Raw genomic sequence first — 22,349 nt, 5'->3', positions numbered from 1 at the left:
ATTTTACAGCACAAGCCATTGGTGTTCTGTTGAGAAATTTTTTTCCTGTGCCCATATCTTCGAGGCTTTTCCCCACTTTCTCCTCTATCAATTTCAGTGTCTCTGGTTTTATGTGGAGGTCTTTGATCCACTTAGACTTGAGCTTCGTACAAGGAGATACTAATGGATCAATTCTCATTCTTCTACATGATAGCCGCTAGTTGTGCCAGCACCATTTGTTGAAAATGCTGTCTTTTTTCTTAGACTCATTTCTTAAGCCTATTCTTCTTTCTTTGCTTTCAGACTTTTTTTCCCTACAGTTTCCCTAAATGGCGCCTTTTCTCCGGCTGTTATGATTTTTTTTCACTAGTTTAAGCTTTGGAATCTCATAAGGATCCAGGCAGTTGGCCAGTATATGGATTATGCTTTTTTAGTAGAGAATTCTCAAGTTCTGTGGTTTTGAGATCCCTTAAAACACTTTAAAATTAGACTCCATAAAGCTTTAGTGTGTGTGTGTGTGTGTGTGTGTGTGTGTGTGTGTGTGTGTGTGTATTTCTGTTGGTGTTTGAATATTTATATATTAACACATTTAAAAGTAATAAAATGGTGTATATTAATATAAGCAACATTCTTATGAAAATAGTATTTAAGCAAAGGAACTTAATGAGAAAGAAGGTGATATATTTTATGTACTGTACAGTGCCTGGCCTATAGGAGAAGAGTAGTTTGTCTTTCTGTGTTCTGTCTGCTGCAGCTCATTCTCTGGTTTCATTCAGATCCTATAGTTAGAAAGAGCAGGAGTATTGTGATAGCCTTTGCAGATAAGTGTGTTATTTCTCCTTATACAGCAATAGTATTTAACTGCTAGTGGTTTCTTAAAAGTTGATTTCATTTGAAATATTAAATAGTGTCAGTGAATTTTCATACTAAGTTAAATGTTAAAAATCTTTGGTATATGCACTTCCAATATATCATTAAGCCATAACTCATTTTGTAACATGTTAGTCATTTGGAACATCCTTGCTTCACGATGATGATGATGATGATGATGATGATGATGATGATGATGATGATGATGATGATAATGATATTGTTGTTGGATGATGTTGATGTGTGTGTGCTTGTGCTAACATGAACATCCTCAAAATCAAGTCAGTGTGTTAGGACTATAAAAATCAAGTCAGTGTGTTAGGACTATATCCAAACTCACATCTGTTAATGTTGCTACCTGTCTCCTTAGAAGAGTGTGTCCCAGTATTGGGAAGCTATTGAAGGATAAATACATACTTTGTAAAAATTAGATATGCTCTTACAAGCTTAAACTGTATCATGGTGGCAAATACTGTTTGTTGCTGTTTTTAAATTGAGAGTATCATTTTGCTGCATTTGAAAATGCTTGCAGAATACCTAACAACATGTATGAATGACATTGGCCATTTTTTCAAATAAAAGTAAAAAGGTTGCCACTTTATCTTAAACTCAGGCAAGTACCCCAGCTTTTTCCCGTAGGGAACCATACACTGCCCATCGCTCTGTAATATAAGTGCTACATTGTCATTCAAGTATGAGATGTAATAAAATTTCTATTTTACATCTTCATCTAGGACATTCATAATTTAAATGGGCTTTTTTCTTCTGCAAGTGTGGCAGAAAGCAGCATTGATTCCTGGTCTATTTTGGTGTCTTGATTTGTGCTTAGAGTGCAGTAATTTTAACCCCATTGCTCTTGTTATTGTAAATAACAATTCAGTGAGAGGGCAGGTAATACCTTAGAATTATTAGGAACGTAGTGTTGACCTCATAGGCCATCTGACAGGTTTCGGGTTCCCCCGGGGAATCACAGACTTTTCTGAAACCCTATTTTATTTATCTGATGAAATCTAGTTGCCAGTGCCTACGGAATTTTGGGAAGTTGATTTAAAAGGAATGAGAAAAGAGGATGCTGTAAACTATCAGACAGTTCATTTGACCTTCATCTTTAGTAAAATGTTCCCCTGGAACTGGCATAAAAAATGACCCCAGCAGGAAGTGAGCACTGCCTTGGTAATTAGCACCTCTGAGTGACCCAGGTGGACTGGTGGGTTAGGTTTTTCAGCATTTGGGAAAACAGCAGGAGTGCCTGCCTTCCTACTTTTGAATACTAAATAGTTTCTTCTTTTCAAAGTCTGTGCTCGTTGCATAATCAGCTAGAGACACTGGAGTGTTTCTTGGAGTTGCATTTGCAAGAAATTGTTTTAAGATTTGTCAGATAAGGGCTAAATATAAATAGTAGCTCTGTAGTCTTAATAAATGATTGTTCCTGCAGCATGATATTCTCTGCTAACATTAAGTATGTGACTCCTGATTTACACTGCTCTGCAAAATATAAAGAAGTTAGAAGTTTCTGAAAATGAGTTAAAACTTTGTACTAAAACTTGAGTGATTATAATAAATGAGAGGGTGCAGTGTTGGTGAGCGCTGACAGCAACACTGTGCAAGATAGAATTGTGGCCGACGGCATTTCCACTATTGATGTGGTAGATGGTCTTCTGTAATCTTTCATGGACGTTCATTTAGATCTAAATAAACATTTTATTTAGGAAATAATAAAGTGATGGTTTTACCAGTTTTATGATGTTTAAACTTGTTTTAGTTTTACACATGAAAACACTTTTGATTGACTGTAATATACAATTTAAAAGTTCTGTTAAATTTACAATTTTCATTCTACTTATTTAAAGTGAACACAGATACTGATTCCCCTCCCGTATCACTCTGTATCCACTCTTAACTCTACATACCTCTGGCTTTAGCTTTCATCATAGACTGCCCTCTTTCTGAAGATAGTATTTGAACTTTGAAATGCTAGCTGTGAGATCCAGTTTTCTTCTGGTGTTCTTACCCACTCAGAAACATCATGTGCCTTTTCTGTCTTCTTATGTTCCCTTGTTTCCATGAGCACGTTTTACCTAGCAAAGAATGACACAACTTGTTAACATCAGATCATTCTAATTGTTTCCTTGCCATAGCCTGAGGCTTGTGTGATTATCTTTGTTGGCAGGTAAACAGTTAAAATTAGATTCAATGAAATGAGATTCACTTCTCAGACTGGGGTACGTGTATCTAGCTCATTAATTTTTTTTTCTTCTTAATTGACTTTGATTTCTAGAAATCCTTGATGAAGGAGACAGTGATTCAAACACAGACCAAGAAGCTGGAAGTAGTGAAGATGAGGAGGAGGAAGAGGAGGAGGAAGAAGGAGAAGAGGAGGAAGGAGGTAAAGTATGACTTTGTAAACACTCTGAGATGAGGTGAATTCTGAGGCAGTACTCTAGAGTGGCTTCTCTGCTCACCAAGAAAGGATTGTGACGGATGCCCTGGGTGTGGTGGGAGAAGGCAAGGGACACTTCAGCATCTTCTCTGACAGAACACAGCCCTGTGTGGTGGCACACGCCTTTAATCCCAGCACTAGGGAGGCCGAGGCAGGTGGATTCCTGAGTTCGAGGCCAGCCTGGTCTACAGAGTGAGTTCCAGGACAGCCAGGGGTACACAGAGAAACCCTGTCTCCAAAAACCAAAAAAAAAAAAGACAGAACACTGTCCCCCACAGCAGGACACCAGTCCCTAAAGTATTAAACAAGGACATTCAGTTTTTCCTAACAACATAATTTTAATTTAATATTTTAGACCTTCAGTTCTAAAGGTACATTCATGTTGAGGGTATGTGATTTATGTAACATTGGCAAATGTGTGACAGATGTGAATGACTAGATATTTGCTGTTCATTTTGGCAAAATAAAGTAGGGAGGCCAACAACTACATTTGTACAGAAACAGGTTCGTGTTCTTCCTCTTCGGCTCTGTTACATCACTCCCCAGAAAAACAAGCTCAGCCTTTGGTTGAGTATCATAATATAGCAGCCACATAAGCCAGGCTTATGAATTACATATTTGGAAATATTTTAAAAAATTATATATATATATATATATATATATATATATATGTATGTATGTATATATATATGTATGTATATGTATATATATACATACACATACACAGACACACATATATATGTATGTTAAATATATTTAACTGTAAGACTTACATATATATATAAACATACATATATATGTATGTTAAATATATCTAACTGTATGACATACATTACCCATATATATAACAATTTAACTGTAATTTACCCATATATATATGGGTAATGGATGTCTTACAGTTAAATTGTTACTCTGTAACATTTTTGTTTTTTAAGATTTTATTTGTTTTATGTATATGAATACACTAGTTGACTTCAGACACATCAGAAGAGGTCACCAGATCCCATTACAGATGGTTGTGAGCTACCATGTAGTTGCTGGGAATTGAACTCAGAACCTCTGGAAGATCAGTTAGTGCTCTTAACCACTGAGCCATCTCTCTAGCCCCCTTTCGGTAACATTTTATTAAAAAAAAAAAAGATTTCTCCACTTTTTTAATAAGTCACCTAAATCTCTCTATATTACATTCCCCTTTAGAATTTTTTGTTTAAATTACTAATAATTACATATAAGAAAAGTTTCCTCATATCGATTAACAGATTTTGACACACACACATTGGACAGAGTCAACCTTCTAGAACCCATTGTTCTTTTAAACTGAATTTCAGTCCATCCGGGTCATCTACTTAATCAACATTGTTTATGACTCTAGAAATAATATTCTATGAAGCATCAGCATCAGACAACACCTTCTATGGTGTCTAAATGGGTTTGTATTATAGAGGCGAACATAATTATTTTGCTGTTGTTGTGAACTCTGATCCAACAAAATGGTATGGCAGAAGAAGATGTACAGTGACTCCATTAATCCTACAGATACCGATTTACAAACAACGTAATTATTTAATTTGATCGTAAAATAAACTTGTATTTTTGTAATTGTTATGTTTAACTTATTTCAGGGCAAAAAGTAACTATTCATGACAAAACAGAAATCAACCTAGTCTCATTTCGCCGTACAATATATCTTGCCATTCAGTCAAGGTAAGAGTCTATAGCTCAGCTGATCTTTTATTTTATTTTGGGTAAGAGATGGGTAAGCAGGATCAGTGATAGCACTAAGAGTCTAAATACAGAGACTTAGACACCTTTCAGCATCCCCACAGTGCTTGTAGCACTAAGAGTCTAAATACAGAGACTTAGACATCCTTTCAGCATCCCCACAGTGCTTGCTTCACCCCGTCCTATACCCAAGCTCAGAGGCCCCAGCACATCTGTTCTGTTCTTAGAAAGTAATGTGTCTTTACTTACCTAAATGTCCTAATTGTGTTAACGGAATAGATGCTGTTTTCTTTTTAGTGGGTCATTTCCTATAGTTAAACCTTAAAAATAACCAGCTCTATATTAAAAGCTATCACAGTATTCGAATGTTAATGACAAGTTCACGTTTCCTTCTCTGATGTGCTTGTTAATCCTGGTTCTGTTGAGAAGCATGGATCCTGTGCAGATGCAGGTGGATAGAAATGGGGTTGGGAGTTACCCTTGAGGTTATGAAGACCCCTTGAAGTAGTATTAAGAAATACTGGGATATCATGGAAATAAATCTTTCCTTTGAGGCCTATGTGTTCCATTTGAAGAGAAATGCACAAGACCTGTAGATGTTTAGTCCATCTGTTATTTTGCATAGGAATCAGCCTATTGGTTTACTGGGCACATGTTACATTTCACACAGGAGGAGGGCAATGTTCTGGTTGTGGTTGTTGGTAGGTTCTGTGTGTTTCTGTTGAGCATGATGATGTCATAGCAGTAGTGAGTCATAAGTAGGAGTCATCTTGTTTTCATTGTTTGAAAACTTCAAATAGAGGAATACTACACATCAGAATATGGATTAGAAAGATGTTTTGTTTATCTTGACCTATATCTTTGTCTTTTGTATGAAGAAACTTGTAGTTTTTCTTTACAGCCAGAAGCTGAGAATGTGTTTAGTTTGCCATCCCTGCTGACCTTTTCAGACCTCCAGGGTTACTCATCAGAAGCAGATCATTCTGCTGCTGCTGTCAGCACTGACTGGGAAGAGGTTCAGTGCAGCTCTCAAGAACTGTCTAGAAAAAGCCCTTGTTTAAGTTACCTTAACTTTTCTAATCTCTGATTCACAGAAATTACCAAAAGCAAAAGCACCAAGAACAAACGGCAGCCACTCTTACACAGTAGCTCTTCCTTATCTTTTTGCCCACAGACCTTCTATGATGACCAGCCCATGCACTTACCTGTGACAGTGCTTGCTAGACTTAAAAACCCACACGTATTACAAGAAAAGCACAAGTGATCAGTAGATGTACTATGGAGGACTTAGAAATGAGACTCTTTGGTGATAAATCCCATAAAAAATGTTTGTTATCAAATATCTAGATGATGAAATGTTGTCATTGCTTACCAAAAGCAAAAGATTAACTTCATTTTTTTTTTAAAGCAGTGGAACTTGGTGTTGAATTTTATTAGAGTCACAAAAACATTATTGTGGGTAAACGCTTTACAGAAAGCCTTTGGAAACATGAGCCAAGGGCTTTTGTTTATTGGAAAACAGTAAAGGGAACAAATGGGTGGTCACTAACTAAAATACATGATCAAATGTCCGGCCTGTGCCTCCTTTGAAAGTGGAGTTGCTGCTGACTTGGTAAGAGTGTAGGGAGTGCTCTGGTACATGCCAGCTTGGGGAAGGTAGGTAGAACAGAGGCGTGCCTCTGCTCTCTCAAGACGGGAGGGACACTACACACCAGCACTGCCTGCCTACCCTGAAAGGAGGTTGGATTACAGACCCCTGCCCCCTCCCTCGTGTGTGTGTGTGTGTGTGTGTGTGTGTGTGTGTGTGTGTGTGTGCGCGCGCGTGCATTTTCTAAAGTCTTCATAGCATCCAGGCTTAATGAAATGAAGTGACTGAGTCAGATGCTGCATTTCATGTAATCACTTGGGGGAATCTGAGGATTGAACCTAGTTATGCTGTTTCTCCCACTGAGCAAGCTGTGTTCCAGAACCTTGCTTCAAGAAATCTTGTACAAACAAAAGTCAGTTGACCACTGAACTATTTAGTAATTGGCATTTAATTTTTTTTTCTTGACAACTAGTTTGCTAGTCATCCTTTCTCCCTGTTGTTGTGATTCCTAAATTACTCTTCCCTTACACAGAACATGACAGTAAGTAGCTGGCTTTGCTGTGGAAGGTGAAGCATCCTCCTCATTCTTGCTCCTCAGTGGTGGTCAGTGTTTACAGTTTTAAAATTGTATCCGAGGGAGATGGACTGCAGTGTCCCTGACACTATAGTTTCTTAGATTGGACACATTGACATAATCATTTTTAAATACTACTTCAACACCAGCGTCTTGTGTTGCATGTAACTTTTTTCTTTTCTTTCTTTTTTTTTTTTTTTTTTTAAAAAAATCAGTTATTTTGTTTATTTATATTTCAAATGTTATCCCCCTTCCGGGTTTCCCTCTGAAAATCCCCCATTTTACTCCCTTTCCCCCTGCCTCCATGAGGGTGCTTCCCCACCCACTCCTACCCTACCGGCCTATCATTCCCCTACCCTGGGGCATTGAGCCTTCACAGGACCCAGAACTTCTCTTCCCATTGATGCCAGACAAGGCCATCCTCTGCTACATATGTAGCTGGAGCCATGGATCCCTCCATGTGACTGCTTTGTTTGGTGGTTTAGGCCCTGGGAGCTTGAGGAGGGGGAGTTGATGTTGTTCTTCCTCTGGGGTTGCAAACACCTACACCTTCAGTCCTTTCTCTAACCCTTTCATTGGGGTCCCCATGCTCAGTTCGATGGTCGGCTGCAGGCATCCACATCTGTATCGGTAAGGCTCTGACAGAGCCTCTCAGGAGATATCCATATCAGGGTTCTGTCAGCAAGCACTTCTTGGCATCAGCAAGTGTTGAGGTTTGGTGGCTGCATATGGGATAGATTCCCTAGGTGGGGCAGTCTCTGGATGGCGTTTCCTTCAGTTTCTGCTCCACTCTTTGTCTCCGTATTTACTTTGGACAGGAGGAATTCTGGGTTAAAATTTTGTGAAGGGGTGGCCCCATCCCTCAACATGGGGCCATGCCTAACCTCTGGATATAATCTCTACAGGTTCTCTCTCCCCTTTGTTGGGTATTTGAGCTACTGTCATTCCCGTTGGGTCCTGGGAGCCTCTTGCTTTTCTGGCATCTGGGACTTGCTAGTGGCTACCCCCAGTTCCACATCCCCCATTGCTACACACCTCTTTTCAATTTCCTGACCCTCTGTACATCTTGACCGTCTCCTCCCACACCTGATCCTGCCCCTCACCCCTTTGCATGTAACTTTTCATTATCCCACTATGCTCTGGAACAGGCCACGCTGCTAGGCCCTCCCAGAGCAACAGTCATGTCAGGAAGATAATAATTCAGGAATGCATTTTTATAACCCTTATTATTGTTTTAAAACAGGAAATAATTTTGTTTGGCCACTTAAAATGCCTAAAATACTCAGCATTGGTAATTCATATAGTATTTATAGCTAATGCAACTTCAGAATTATATGCTTTAAAAGAAAGAGTGTGTGTGTGTGTGTGTGTGTATTTATATATGTATGTATATGTATATATGTATACACTGTAAAATGTATGCTTTTTATCTGCAGTTAATTGTTTTAGAGTATTTGCAAAGTTTTTCAAACATTACTAAAATATTTTTTGGCACTCTATCTCCATTAGCAATTATTTCGTTCCTTTCAGCCTCTTTCTATCCATGGGTTTACCTGTTCAGAACACAGGATTATATTCTGTGTGTCTTTTGGGTCTGGCTTCTACAGAAGGTTTATGGTTCCTCATGCTGACACATGCTTATACTTTGTCATTTGTAGAGTTAAGGGCTATTCTCTGTGTGCCCTAATATTATGTATATTTATAGCTAAAACAATAACCAAGTAATATTTTGACAGGTAAAGAACGCTATAATTTATTTATTGTGACTATCTTGTCTCCATAGTTTAGATTTTGAAGAATGTGCACACAAGTTGCTGAAAATGGAGTTTGCAGAGAGCCAAACAGTATGTCGATGCCTTTTTTTTCTATTAGGAAGTATATATTGATTATGAAAATGTTTAAAGAGGTTAATAGGTTTTGTGAATTGAAACAATAAAATGAGCTGGGCAGTGGTGGCGCATGCCTTTAATCCCAGCACTTGGGAGGCAGAGGCAGGTAGATTTCTGAGTTCGAGGCCAGTCTGGTCTACAGAGTTAAGTTCAGGACAGCCAGGGTTATACAGAGAAACACTGTCTTGAGCAACCCCCCCCCCCCAAAAAAAAAAACCCAATTAAATGATAAATACTCATGTAAATATAAGTTTTGTAATTTAATTCTAAACCAAGGCTTAGGACTCCTGGGGCTCTTTGTTCTGTGTCCTAGCGGACTGCACCCTCTGTAGATGGCGTACTGGAGTATTTGTCTCTAAGCATGGTCCTTACACAGACTTTCTGGATGGTTGCCTATGACCAAATTAGGGCACAGAGGACTCTGTTCTTTAGTATTACTTGATCCTTGTCTTATGTATGCACTAAAGAATTATTTTGAGAAGAACTACAACAATCACATGCGTGCTCAAGTTGTGTACAGATACATTTGTATTATTGTTTCATTCATCAGTTTATTCATAGAGAAAGAAATTGATTGTATACTTTGTGTCAGAGAGCAAAGGGTCAGGAATTTAATGATGCACTAAGTATCGAAAGTCTTCTATTAGCCTCTTGGTTCTTAAAGTCTTATAATTAGTATCAGAGCCCTAATCTAAGGATAATAAACACCAAGCTGAATAACAACTTTTGTAATGTTTTTCCTACTTGTCATCTTACATTCTTTTTTAGGTCTTCGGACCCTTAGCCCAGGCTATGGTGGAGTTGTTCCTCACATTTTGTTTTACATATCATAGAGCTACACAGATGGAATAGTGAATGTCTGTGCTCCAGTAGGCTGTTGAGTATCCAGTCTCTTGGTCCTGAACTGTGTCAGGATTAGATGATCATCTGTAGTGATTGGTACACTGGTGCAGACCCACTTCCTGTTTTCCTAAGTAAAGCTTTATTGGAGTAAAAACATGCCTGAGCATCACTGACTGAGCCCGCTGTTCTCATACCACAGCGGCAGAAGGAATCCTTTGACCAGTGTCACACTGGCCCTAACCTGTAAAATAATTAGTGCTTGGCATTTATAGGGGGAAAATTCTTGATTCGTTATTAAAATGCTGAAAATTTATAAAACCAAATTGTTTAACATTATAAAGGTCTGTTTTCCTTTTAGTTTATGCAATCTATACACTAATAATGGTTCCTGTATGTATTTTTGAGTGTAGTTGATATGTCATCCTTAGAAGGAAATAAATCAGTAAATTAACCTTTACAGTTAAAATTGACACTGAAATTACTGTGTGACCATGTTACATTTGAGGAATGTAATTAAGTCATTACAATTTTTATCTGTGCTGATCTAAAGGGTAGTTGTTCTAGAGCTGCCCTCAAAATATTTTGATTATTACTATGTGGAAGTATCTCAATGCATCTATTTTTGTATGCTAATAGACTCATAAAATTACTCAGATGTTTAATTGATAGGTTAAAAATGATCACAAACTATAGGTAATAGTGCTTATCATTGTATACATAGTCTAGGGAAAAGAGTAGTTCATCCTGGGAGTGGCTCTGACAGCATTGGCATTAGCTTGTTACTGTATTTTGTGAAAACATGATTAACATATTGGACAACACAATACTAGTAGGAAGAATTGAAAGCGAATTTTATATTATATATCAAGTTAATCTAATGGCATAATTTAGAAAGGCTTTCAGTTTTCAGTACCAGATGAAATTTTGACAAAGTGTATCTTTCTAGAACTTAACACATCCATAAACATTTTACTTAATTGGATTAACTTGTGACTGGTTTTCTTTTTCTTTCTTTGTGTCTGAAAGCACTCTTGATGTTTTAAAGTGATGCCTCTGGCAAGGCTGCTTCATGGTAAACCATCTATTTCTAGAGCAACACTGTGCAGTAGAACTCTTCAGTGAGGACATAGTCAATGCTGACCTGATTAGGGCAGCAGCAACTAGGCACAGACAGCTGTTGGTTATGCAAAATATGCATACTCTGACTAAGGAAACAACAGATTTAAATTATTTAAATAGCTGCTGGTAGCTAATGGCTATCATGTTAGCCAGTGCAGGTTCCTGTCTGTCCTGTTGTCCAGCATCTGAACTCTGGGGTCTCTGACACAAACTGCTTGCTTACATGGATATAAATGCTTATTTACCTTTTTTTAAAAAAAAAACAAAAACTAACAATTTGTACTAGATCATACCTTAGTGACTGTGACAAAATTTCAGAATAGTTCATTGAAATTTTAAAAATAAAAACTTAACTGGAGGAATACACATTTAATTTGATGGGCTCGTTTGTACTTAGAGAATGAAATGTGTTGTAGCTAATGTGTTTGTAAAAATGTAGCCATTCTAATAAGTGATTTATAGAAAAGGCACTTGTCCAGTGGCCCCCTTCTGCTTGCTGTTACCTGAGTCATTTCCTCTTGGGATTGCTGTCTGCTCCCTTAGAGTTATTTCAGGAATTACTAAACCATACTTGTCAGTTAATTAGATGTCAACCATTTGTGATAGGAGATTTTCTTATCGGGGGTTTATTCATTAGTTCTAACATTTTTCACAGAAAGGTTTTTCAGAGCAGTTAAATAGCTGGTTGAGCAATATATTTCAGCAGTTATAGGATTGGCCCCCATCTTTAGATTTCCCTCCATAGATAGATCTGTACATACAGTGTCCATTCTTCTGTGGACCTGTACATAGAATGGTCATCCCCTTGTAGGTAGGCTGTAGTCAAACATTTATTTCAGGACTTAGAAAATTGAATCATAAACCTGTTCTTTTCTTTTTATTTTTTTACATTTTTAAACATCAACTAGAAGGTCATTTACATTGAAAAAGTGACTATTTGTGCTTCTGTAAATACTTGTGTTTTGTTTTGTTTTCTATACTATCTAAATATAAGTTTAATCTAAATCTTAGGTATTTGTGTTGGTGAAAATAAATATAAAAGAATTCCACACAGAAGTCCTTAAAGAAAGAATCATGTCATGATTTGACCTGGTTCATGCCCTAATTTGTTTAGAAATGATTCATAGTTTTGATTTAGAATGTCATTTAATCACATTATAAATAGCTTTAGATGATATCAGTCAGTCTAAAGGCTTTTTTAAAGTGATAAACTTGACATTGAGTTTTTAAAAATAATTTTTCAAGGTTTTCAAAAATTTTTTTAAAGTCTAGTTTGAAAATACAGTCACTATTGTGGTTGTAGATTATCATATAGCATAGCTCCATTGTGTCCTGAGTCATTAATGCAAATTTTCTTTCCAAACAGAAAGAACTCTGCAACATGATACTTGATTGCTGTGCCCAACAAAGGACCTATGAAAAATTTTTTGGCTTGTTAGCTGGGGTGAGTTACAGCCTTGATTTTCATGTCAGGATTTCATAAAAATTCCAAGAATTCCTAACAATAACATAGTGAATTAATGATTGTATTTTGTGGTCTGGTCTATCCTTAGTTAACATGTTTTAAGCTTTTTCCCCTGGGAGCACTCCCCCTTTCAGTTTCCTTTCCCACTTCATTTTGCAGCACATTAAATTTGTTACCATTTTTCTACAATTTCTTAAAATTTTAAATATTTTGTAACAATTTCCCAAAATAAAACAACTAAATGGTCTTCAAAAACTCAAAGCAATTACTAAAGTCAGGAATCTGTTTAGGCAGCATAGGGTAAATGTGACCTAAAAAAAAAAAATTAAATTAAATGTTTGTGTCATTTTGAATTGTGTCTTTGTATATGTCAGGCACATGCATGTGAGTGAAAGTACCTGTGTAGGCAGGCTAGAAGCGAGGGAGGGGTCTTTCTGGGGCTGGAGTTCCAGGCTGGTTAGAGCTGCCTGAGGTGGCTGCTGGGAACTTAGCTTAGGTCCTCTGTAAGATCATGTGAAATACTAAGCTTTGACCCATCTTTCTAGTCCCTAAAGTATATCTATAAACTATTTCCAAGGCCGATATATATAATGCAAAATGTATCTGTTTAGGATCAACTAAATGTATAACTTTATTCTAACATATAAATCTAGATAGAAACTCTCTGTAACTTTTTTGAACATCATTTACCACAGAAAGATATGGTGATAGATGTCTCTTGAAGGTGTTTACAAACATTTAACTTAATAAATTTAGGAATAGTAAGTTCAGTTGTATTGACATTCAGTTTCTGCTGGGGTTGACTTTCAGTTTTCTTCCCTATAGCGGTTTTGTATGCTGAAAAAGGAATACATGGAATCATTTGAAAGTATATTCAAGGAACAGTACGACACCATCCACCGCTTAGAGACAAACAAATTGAGGAATGTTGCTAAGATGTTTGCTCACCTTTTATACACTGATTCACTTCCGTGGAGCGTAAGTAATTGGATCCTAATCCCCTGTTATTGTCAAATATGCATTAATTATGGCATGACCATCCTATCAGTAAACATGAATTAAAATGAATGTGTAGTACACTTTGACTGCAACTGCTATCTTTGAAACACATTCATGGAATCATAAGGCCAAGTCAGACAATATACATGTGTAAGAAATCCTGTTGTGGGTTATACATAGCAGCCCAAACTCACGTTGCTTTTCAGTAGTGATGACTGGTAATATTTTCAGAGAAAATATGTATTTGCATGCTTGACATCTGTGTCCATACTTGTATAACAAAGGAGAGACACATATCCCTATTTTGGTGGCACTTGTGCCTCAGAATTACTGTCCATATTTCCTGAACGAGTAACTTTTTCAAAGTTCCTCTAATTTAGACCCAAGAGAAAGGATTGTCCTAGGAGTCTGCAATACGTAGACACTTTTGTTTAAGCCATGGAAAGGAGATCCTGGCATTGTCCTTAGAACAAAGAAAGGCATTCTTTTTTTTTTTTTTTTTTTNGTTTTTNGAGACAGGGTTTCTCTGTATAGCCCTGGCTGTCCTGGAACTCACTTGGTAGACCAGGCTGGCCTCGAACTCAGAAATCCGCCTGCCTCTGCCTCCCGAGTGCTGGGATTAAAGGCCTGCGCCACCAGGCCCGGCTAAAAGAAAGGCATTCTTAGTGGGGAAATGTATGCCAAATTGAGCATTAGTCCCATATTTATTATGGAATTACTGTTCATTCAAATGCTGTTAGGTAGTTATCACCTGCCTGTCCAGTCACAATTCTTGGTAATGGACAAAGGATTTATTTTAGGAATTTACCATGTATTTATGTCGGGAAAGTTACCATGTAAGAGAAAAGTTAAGTCTATGGCAATCATATGCCATAAAAAGTCATATAGTCTAAGTGAAGTGAAGTTGCTAGAAGAATTTTAATGAAGAGAAATCACATCCCAAAGGAAAAGAAGAAGATGCGGATGTAAAATACCACAAACTGATGGTGGAGTGAGTCTCCACCCCTGCTCTTAGGAGTATCAGATAAGTTTATATATTGTACTTAAGGACTAAGTATATCCAACTGTGTTCAACTGGCACTTTTAAACCAACCTAGCAGCTGATCACAGTAACCCTTTGCTTCATTTCGCCTGTTCTAGAAAAGAAGCCAAGTTTTAAACAATTGGCTAAAAATAGGCTTCCAGAACACACAGTCCATAAAAGCTACAGGGCTTTTTTTCCTTCTGTTTTGCTTTTAAAGTCTATGTTCACAAGTTAGTTTGTAAAAGCTGTACACTTAGTTTTCAGGCTACATCATCATTTTGTTTTTGTTTTTAATTTTGTGTGTGTATGTGTGCTAACTTACTATAGCTAATGCTCTTGGTGGCACTTTGCCTAGTCCCTTGTGCACACCACATTCTGCTGAGGGACATTTTCGAGCAGTCTTTACTTTGATGTTACACGCTCAAGACAGGATATCTTCTCAGCTATAAAAAGCACCTCCCTCAAGAAAAAGGACGAAACCTATTTCTGTACCATCTTAGCATTGGGAAATTAATATAGAGAAGTCTTATGCTTTGCCAAGAAAGAATTCATGTCTGCATGAGGGACGTGCTCAGAGGTGCCGCTATGAGATGGAAAGTCCTAGTCCTTCTGAGAGAGTGTAAACTGCTTGACTTCTGGGCCTTGTCTTTCAAAACAAAGCAAACACATGTTTTTTTCATTCTCTCCTTTCATTTTCAGGTTCTCGAATGTATAAAGCTGAGTGAAGAGACAACGACATCATCTAGTCGAATTTTTGTCAAGATATTCTTCCAGGAACTGTGTGAATACATGGGTCTTCCTAAACTGAACGCGAGGTTAAAGGATGAGTAAGTTGACCCCTGACAGTTTAAGTTTAGTCTTCCTGTCTGTGGGAGGTCCCCCACAGTAGCACATACAGTTATACTCTGATGGGGGCAGAGCCCTCTGGGACTTTGGGTAAGGTGAGCATGCCGCATGCCTCCAGGCCCGAGACGACACGTGCCTTTCTGGGCTTTGTTCTAGGACTGTCACAAAACTTCCATTTCACCTTTCCTATTGCTCGTTATCACGCAATTTGCTTCTAATCCATTCTGCTCGTGTCACATGTTATTTCAGTATCTCATTTCTCCACTTTGGTTCCATGTAATGTGTCGACTTTATCAGACTCATCTCCCTCCTCAGGAAGATTCACTAGTCACGCCAGCATCATGAAACTTGTAGTGATGCCTGTGTCCTTACCACTGTGACTACAGAGGCTGTCTTTGATCTGTTTAACAAACTTAATCAGTCTTCTGATAGTTTACCTTCTTTGTGAAATACTCACTGCCTCCTTCCTTCATTTTTCCAGTACTTCTACACAATTCAGATGTGCATACATATGTACATGAAAAGGAAAGCTAAGGAAGGCTTTTACATTTTTCTGTGCATGCCCACAATACATACTTGTGTGCATATAACCATGTACATACGTTATTTGCCATCTGTATCTTAGTGTGTATAAAGTTTCCAAATCTGTTGTGTAATTACTGAAATCAACTTTAAGGACCAGTGAGATGTCTCAGTGAGTAAAGGACACCAAGTCTGAAGTAAGCTGGATCCCTGACAGCCACGGGTGGAAGGAAAGAACCACCTCTCACATGTCCTCTTACCTGTGCGCACGCACACACTCACTCACTCTCTCTCTCACACACACACACACACACACACACACACACTCTGCAAAGACAGTTTTTTAAAGAGACGAACTTCAGTGAATTGTTCCTCGTTACCTATTATATTTAGGCAGCCTTACGCATAAATCCATAAACCACTTTCTTATATTTCACTTACTGAAATGTAGAAAATCTGATAGGTGGCTATAGGAGCTTTCATTTGCCCTTTTTCCATTTCCTTCATTCCTTTTTCCGTTTTCAGAACTCTCCAGCCATTCTTTGAAGGACTGTTACCCCGAGACAACCCACGCAATACCCGGTTTGCCATCAACTTCTTCACTTCCATAGGTCTCGGAGGATTGACGTAAGGATCATTTGCAGAATTTTATCTTTAGTTACAAAATTATCTCACAAGTGCCTGGTATACATAATGTAATACATTACATTTGTGTTAGGGATGAACTGCGAGAACATCTGAAAAATACGCCCAAGGTCATCGTAGCCCAGAAACCAGAAGCTGAGCAGAAGAAAACAGCCCTGACATCTTCATCTTCAGAGTCTTCTTCGGCGTCTGATTCCTCTGACTCAGATTCTGACAGCAGCGAGAGCAGCTCAGAGTCCTCCAGCGAAGCGAGTGACTCCTCCTCCTCCTCTAGCACTCAGAGCTCTGCCTCAGGTATCAAGGCTCAGATATTACCCTGCTCGTTTCTAACAAGTGCAGGGCTCAATTGCTGCTTACTTATTTTTGCCATCTATTTAAAACATGTATTATTGGAAATGATCATGTGTCACTGACAGTCTGCAGTGTTATATGTGTTTCAGAAGCCTCTTAGACAGAATTAATTCATTGGCACTCTGCAATTCCAGGAATGTCCACGTACTAGTTTATAGGGTCCATCCTGAAGCTTTATTCCAAGGTATGTGGGTTTTAGTTGTAGTAGTCAAGCTTCATGTGGCTACTTGACATCATCGTACTTATTGGATGGCTCACTGGAGGCTTTGCCATACCTAGCTCCCCCAGATCAAGTGCTGGTTCTTTAGAACTTGTCTTTGCTAGCCCGTGCCCATCAGCATGGCAGCTGCTCTTCTGATTTGTAAGTCCATCATTAGTCTTGCCTCTTGTTTTGCTGAGACAAGGTCTTACAACATAGTTAAAGCTAGTCTTCTCCACACTGTGCAGCCCAGGTTGATCTTGAACTGCAGTCTGTGTCCCGCAGCCTTGCAAGTGCTGGGTTTTCAGCAGGCAGTCCTGCTATAAGCGTCATCTTGCCCAGTGTTTGCCTGGCTTGTTTGTTGTTGGATGTCTTGTTTCATTTGGGTTTTGGAGTTTTCTGTGCAGTCTAGATTGTTCATTTACTGTCTGGCAGGGGCTAGCCTTGAACCTGGTCTTCTCTGCCCCTACTTCTCAAGTGCTAGATTTAGAGGCTTGTACCTCATGCCTGTTTTCATTTTATAATTATTAATTATGAACTTCTCTGGATCTAATGTTTCCTTCACTGTTATGTTCACAAAATACTCTTACATTTGTAATTGATCCACCCACATTGGTTGCTGTACATATTCATACATGTCTGATGTCCTATGCGCATCTTTTAATGAATATATATATAGTCTCCTCCTCACTACACAGTCCAGGCTAGCCTTGAACTACAGTCCGTGTGTGTGTGTGTGTGTGTGTGTGTGTGTGTGTGTGTGTGTATCATTAGCTTGTATTCTTGGTTTTTCAACTTTACAATGATACAAAAGCTGTAGAGTAGAGTCAACAGAAATAGTACTTAGAAGTCTCAGTTTTTCTCTCTTCCTGAGCCCCTATGTGAGTAACTCTTGTGTGGTGTCTACCTACAGACTAATGTAAGTGTTGAGGGCCTGCTTAAGGAAGACTGAACGAAATTGTGGGTTTTTGTGGTGGGGGTATTAAAAACATTTTTTATTGATTTATTTATTTTATGTATATGTATATTATTGCTCTTTTCAGACACACCAGAGGAGGGCACCAGATCCCATTACAGATGGTTGTGAGCCACCATGTGGTTGCTGGGAATTGAACTCAGGACCTCTGGAAGAATAGTCAGTGCTCTTAACCACTGAGCCATCTCTCCAGCCCTAGTAAAAACATTTTATGACATGTCATCTTCAAGACATAATCTCATCTTAACTTGAGGAATGCCCGTGTGTCCATTTCGTTTTAGCTATGTAGCTATAGATAGAGTCACTGCTGTATGATTTTAACCATCCTGGTGACGATACTGCCTTGCAGCTTTCTTTTTAATTTGCATTTTCTCCATTACTAGTAAAGCTGAGCATAACGTTGTTATTTGCCATTTGGATATTTTCTCTTTTGCTCAGATCTGGTTCTTCCCCCCTTTTTGAGTTAACTTCTTATGTTTTAGGGTTTAGCTTTACTGTATTCTCTCTCTCTCTCTCTCTCTCTCTCTCTCTCTCTCTCTCTCTCTCTCTCTCTCTCTNCTCTCTCTCTCTCTCTCTCTCTCTCTCTCTCTCTCTGTGTGTGTGTGTGTGTGTGTGTGTGTGTGTGTGTGTGTGTGTGTGTGTGTGTGTGTGTTGGATGTATATATTTCAAGTTAAGCTCATACTTGTGTCTGTGAGGCTGCTAGAACTCTGCTGTCTTTTGGCTTTTTTCCCTCAGCAGCAACCCTGGATCAGCAGATGTTCCCGGGAGGAGGTGGCTACAACCTATCTTATTTCTCTGCACTTCTTTCTACCTTCCCTAAATTTGGGGGAGTTTGGTTCTTGTTTTCTTAACAAGTGTTTTTAATTTTATAATATTTTATCTTTAACTAACTTCACACTTACAGGAAAATCACAATCCACATATATCCTTTGCCTAATTTTCCTTAGTTAACCTCTCATAGAAACAATATTATCAGTGAAACTATGGAAATTCACATGGAACAGTACTGGTAACAGATCTCATTTGAATTTCATGAAGAGTAAAGCAATAGATGAATGAGTCAGGGTACCAGAATGCCAATTACTAGCTTTGGCATCCATGGGGTGGGTAAACCGAGGCAGGCAGCTGTTGGGGGTCAGTGCTTAGAGCCGCTGACTGAGTCAGTCCAGATACTGGCAAGGGCTGCTGCCAATGGCAGCCTATGATTAGAGAAATTATTTAGTAGGCTTTTCTTTGAGGGAACAAAGCTTAATTTACTGGGGCTGGCACTCTCTGTGGCCAGTGGAAAAACTATGAACTCTTTTAACTCCTTTGGGCTAGTGAGAAACAGAAGGAAAGAGAAAATTCACACGTGTGTATACACACACACACACACACACACACACACACACACAAAGTGGGTAAAACAAAAGGCAGAGTTCAATAACTTCATACATACAAATGCATACATGTATGCATATATACAAACATACATATTCACACGTGGAACAGAGCTCTTAACAAGGAGGCTCCAAGCACCCGTTCAGATATGTCCATATACACATATACACACATAAGGGGGAAGGAACAAAATCCCAACACACTCTCACATAAACTTTACACATATACATACAAGCACATAGTTGATGGATGGAAGGAACAATGCTCTAGCCCCACACTTTGTTTTTTCTTCCATAGCTTGTGTATCCCAGAAAATCTTTCAAGCAGTATAAAATTACAATGATTACATTTTAGTTTTTTTCTAGTGAATGACTATGGAAAAAACAATGTTTCCCAATAACTTCACAAGAAATAACATAATTTAGTATAGTAAAGAAAACAAATTATTCCTAAGAACCCATGTACATTTGTAACTAAACAAAGAAGGTAGTTTTCTCAGCCTGTTTCTCTTACTGGCAAAAAGCAATTTTTGATTACAAAGAAAGAAATAACTATTATTTATCTTTTTTTTTTTTTGAAGTTTTTCTTTGTTTTCTTTTTTCTTTTTTTAATGTTTTTTATTAGGTATTTTCTTTATTTACATTTCAAATGCTATCCCGAAAGTCCCCTATACCCTCCCCCCACCCCTGCTCCCCTACACACCCACTCCCACTTCTTGGCCCTGGCCTTCCCCTGTGCTGGGTCATATAAAGTTTGCAAGACCAAGGGGCCTCTCTTCCCAATGATGGCCAACTAGGCCATCTTCTGCTACATATGCAGCTAGAGACTCCAGCTCAGGGGATACTGGGTAGTTCATATTGTTGTTCCACCTACAAGGTTACAGCCCCCTTCAGCTTCTTGGGTCTATTATTTATCTTTAAAAGTAATCTTGTAAGAATCTTAAAAGTATCACAAATCTAAACTTTTATATAAAAATCATATCTACTTTAAGTTCTTAGAATTTATATCTACTCATTAGCAAAGGAAGCTGTCCATCATCAGCAGTCCAGCCTCAGTGAGAGTCTTCCTCTGCCAGTGCTGCCATTGTTCTTGGTCCCTGACCCAAAAAGGTCCCTAGTTTAACTATTTAGAGGTGCCTTTCTAAGCTCCAAATTGTTCCTTAATATTTTTTACATCTGAGCCAGTAGCAAAAACATCTCAGCCTAGCTTCTCTAACAACTTACTTTCCCAAATGCTTTCTAAGGGTAGTGGTCATTTCTGACAAGCTGTATCTCTAAGTTCTTCTCTAGGGTATTGATTGAATCATTAATCTGCCCCAGCAGCCATGCCTGAAAGAGATCAAGCACTGTTGTTGTGAGAGCCAGGAATACTGCCCAGTGAGAGGCTGAAAGCCCCCTTAGAGTTTTCATATAATCCTTAGATCAAAAGGGATGTGAAGGCAGCAAACAGAGCAGAACTCCATAACAGCATGAAGTCCTCAAGACATATGGTTCTTGGGGTCATGCCACACCGAGTTGTGTCAAGTGTGGTTCTGATGCTAAGGTCCTGTTCCCCAGTTAGTTCTTGTCAGTAAAGAAAGCCATGGGCCAATTGTTGGGTGAAAGATACAGACAGGACTTCCCGGTCCCTGGCGTATGGAGGGAGATTTGGGGAGGAGACGTGAAAACACAAGGAAGGAGAAGACGACGGGCCTGTTATGCTTTGGAGAGAGAAGACTAACAACCATGTGAGATCTCAAAACAGAGTGGCCACACAAGCTGCTCCTACAGGCGGGTGGTCAAGGGAGTTTAGCAACTGAGGTTTAGAACAGTTGGGAAAGAAAGAGATAAGAAATTGATAAGGGCATGCTTTTCCAGGTGGGAGATAGTAGCGCCCAACAATTGTACCAAAAAGACAAGTTAAAATTTGCCTAAGGACTCAGGGAAAGCCAAGTGGGGACTGATAGCATAGTCACCTCCCAGAGCTAAAGACGGGTAGGGTGTGACACACAGCAAAGGTACACCCACCCATCATGGCTGTGGTAACTGGTGGGCTGCATTCCATGAGTTCTAAAGCTGTTTGTCATTTCTCCTACATGGCCCTCAGCAGTCCTTTTTCCTTTTTTCAGGGACCTGTTTATATTTCACAGTGTTTACATGAGGGCTTCCAAACTTCTTTGAAGTTTCTGGTCACATTGAAGTTCTTCAGTGAAGATTATTTATTTGATACTTTCTTAAGATCAGAATAAAAGTTGATGTCATAGTTATTTTTCTGCTGCTGTGAAGAGTCACCATAATCATGGCAACTTATAGAAGAAAGAGTTCACTGGGACTTAGAGTTTGGAAGGGTGAGTCCATGACCATCATGGTAGGGAGCATGGCAGCAGGCATGTAGGCATGGTCCTCTAACCGTAGCTGAGAGCTTACATCTAATCTGCAAGTCTGAGATAGAGGTCATGTGCCTTTGAAACCTTAAAGCCCACTCCAGCTGCCCTAGTGACACACTTCCTCCAACAAGGCCACACCTACTCCTTTCCAAACAGTTCTACCAATTGGGGACCAAACATTCAAGTATGAGTCCACCTTTTTCAGTCCAACTACCAGATTTGGCATTTTAGATAAAATGTCATGAAAATGGTCTGCTCTTAGTGCATCTACTCAAGGGACTTAGAAATGTTGGCATGTCCTAATTAACTAACATCAACTGTCATCACTAAATTGAGAAAGTGTTGTTGAATTTCTTCAGATAAACACTTCATTTCATTCTGTTTAAATCTGTCTCCAACTTTTCCTCAGTCTTTTTGGCAGCCATCTTTAGAGGATTCTCTATGGTGTTTGCCTAAAGATGATTTATCTTTTTTTTTTTTTTTTTTTTTTTTTTTTTTTTTTTAGCATTTTTTTTTTGATTAGTAATTGAATTTCTACAAGAGAAAAACTGT

General features: G+C 38.6%; 1 protein-coding gene across 2 annotated transcripts in view; it reads left to right on the top strand.

Moving 5' to 3' along the window:
• The window catches only part of Cwc22 (CWC22 spliceosome associated protein homolog), a 53,293-nt gene that overhangs the window by 27,881 nt on the left and 3,063 nt on the right, over positions 1-22,349 (top strand). For both annotated transcript variants that reach the window (XM_021192189.2, XM_021192188.2), the window contains exons 12-19: positions 3,128-3,235; positions 4,912-4,993; positions 8,957-9,017; positions 12,391-12,468; positions 13,315-13,467; positions 15,212-15,339; positions 16,406-16,507; positions 16,599-16,819. In XM_021192189.2, coding sequence (XP_021047848.1) covers positions 3,128-3,235; positions 4,912-4,993; positions 8,957-9,017; positions 12,391-12,468; positions 13,315-13,467; positions 15,212-15,339; positions 16,406-16,507; positions 16,599-16,819 — 933 coding nt within the window. The remainder of the gene's footprint in view (positions 1-3,127; positions 3,236-4,911; positions 4,994-8,956; positions 9,018-12,390; positions 12,469-13,314; positions 13,468-15,211; positions 15,340-16,405; positions 16,508-16,598; positions 16,820-22,349) is intronic.

This window comes from Mus pahari, chromosome 3 (assembly GCF_900095145.1).
Source record: "Mus pahari chromosome 3, PAHARI_EIJ_v1.1, whole genome shotgun sequence".
NCBI lineage: Eukaryota > Metazoa > Chordata > Mammalia > Rodentia > Muridae > Mus > Mus pahari.
Note: the sequence above shows the minus strand (reverse complement) of the source record. Positions and strands in the feature narration are given on the sequence as shown.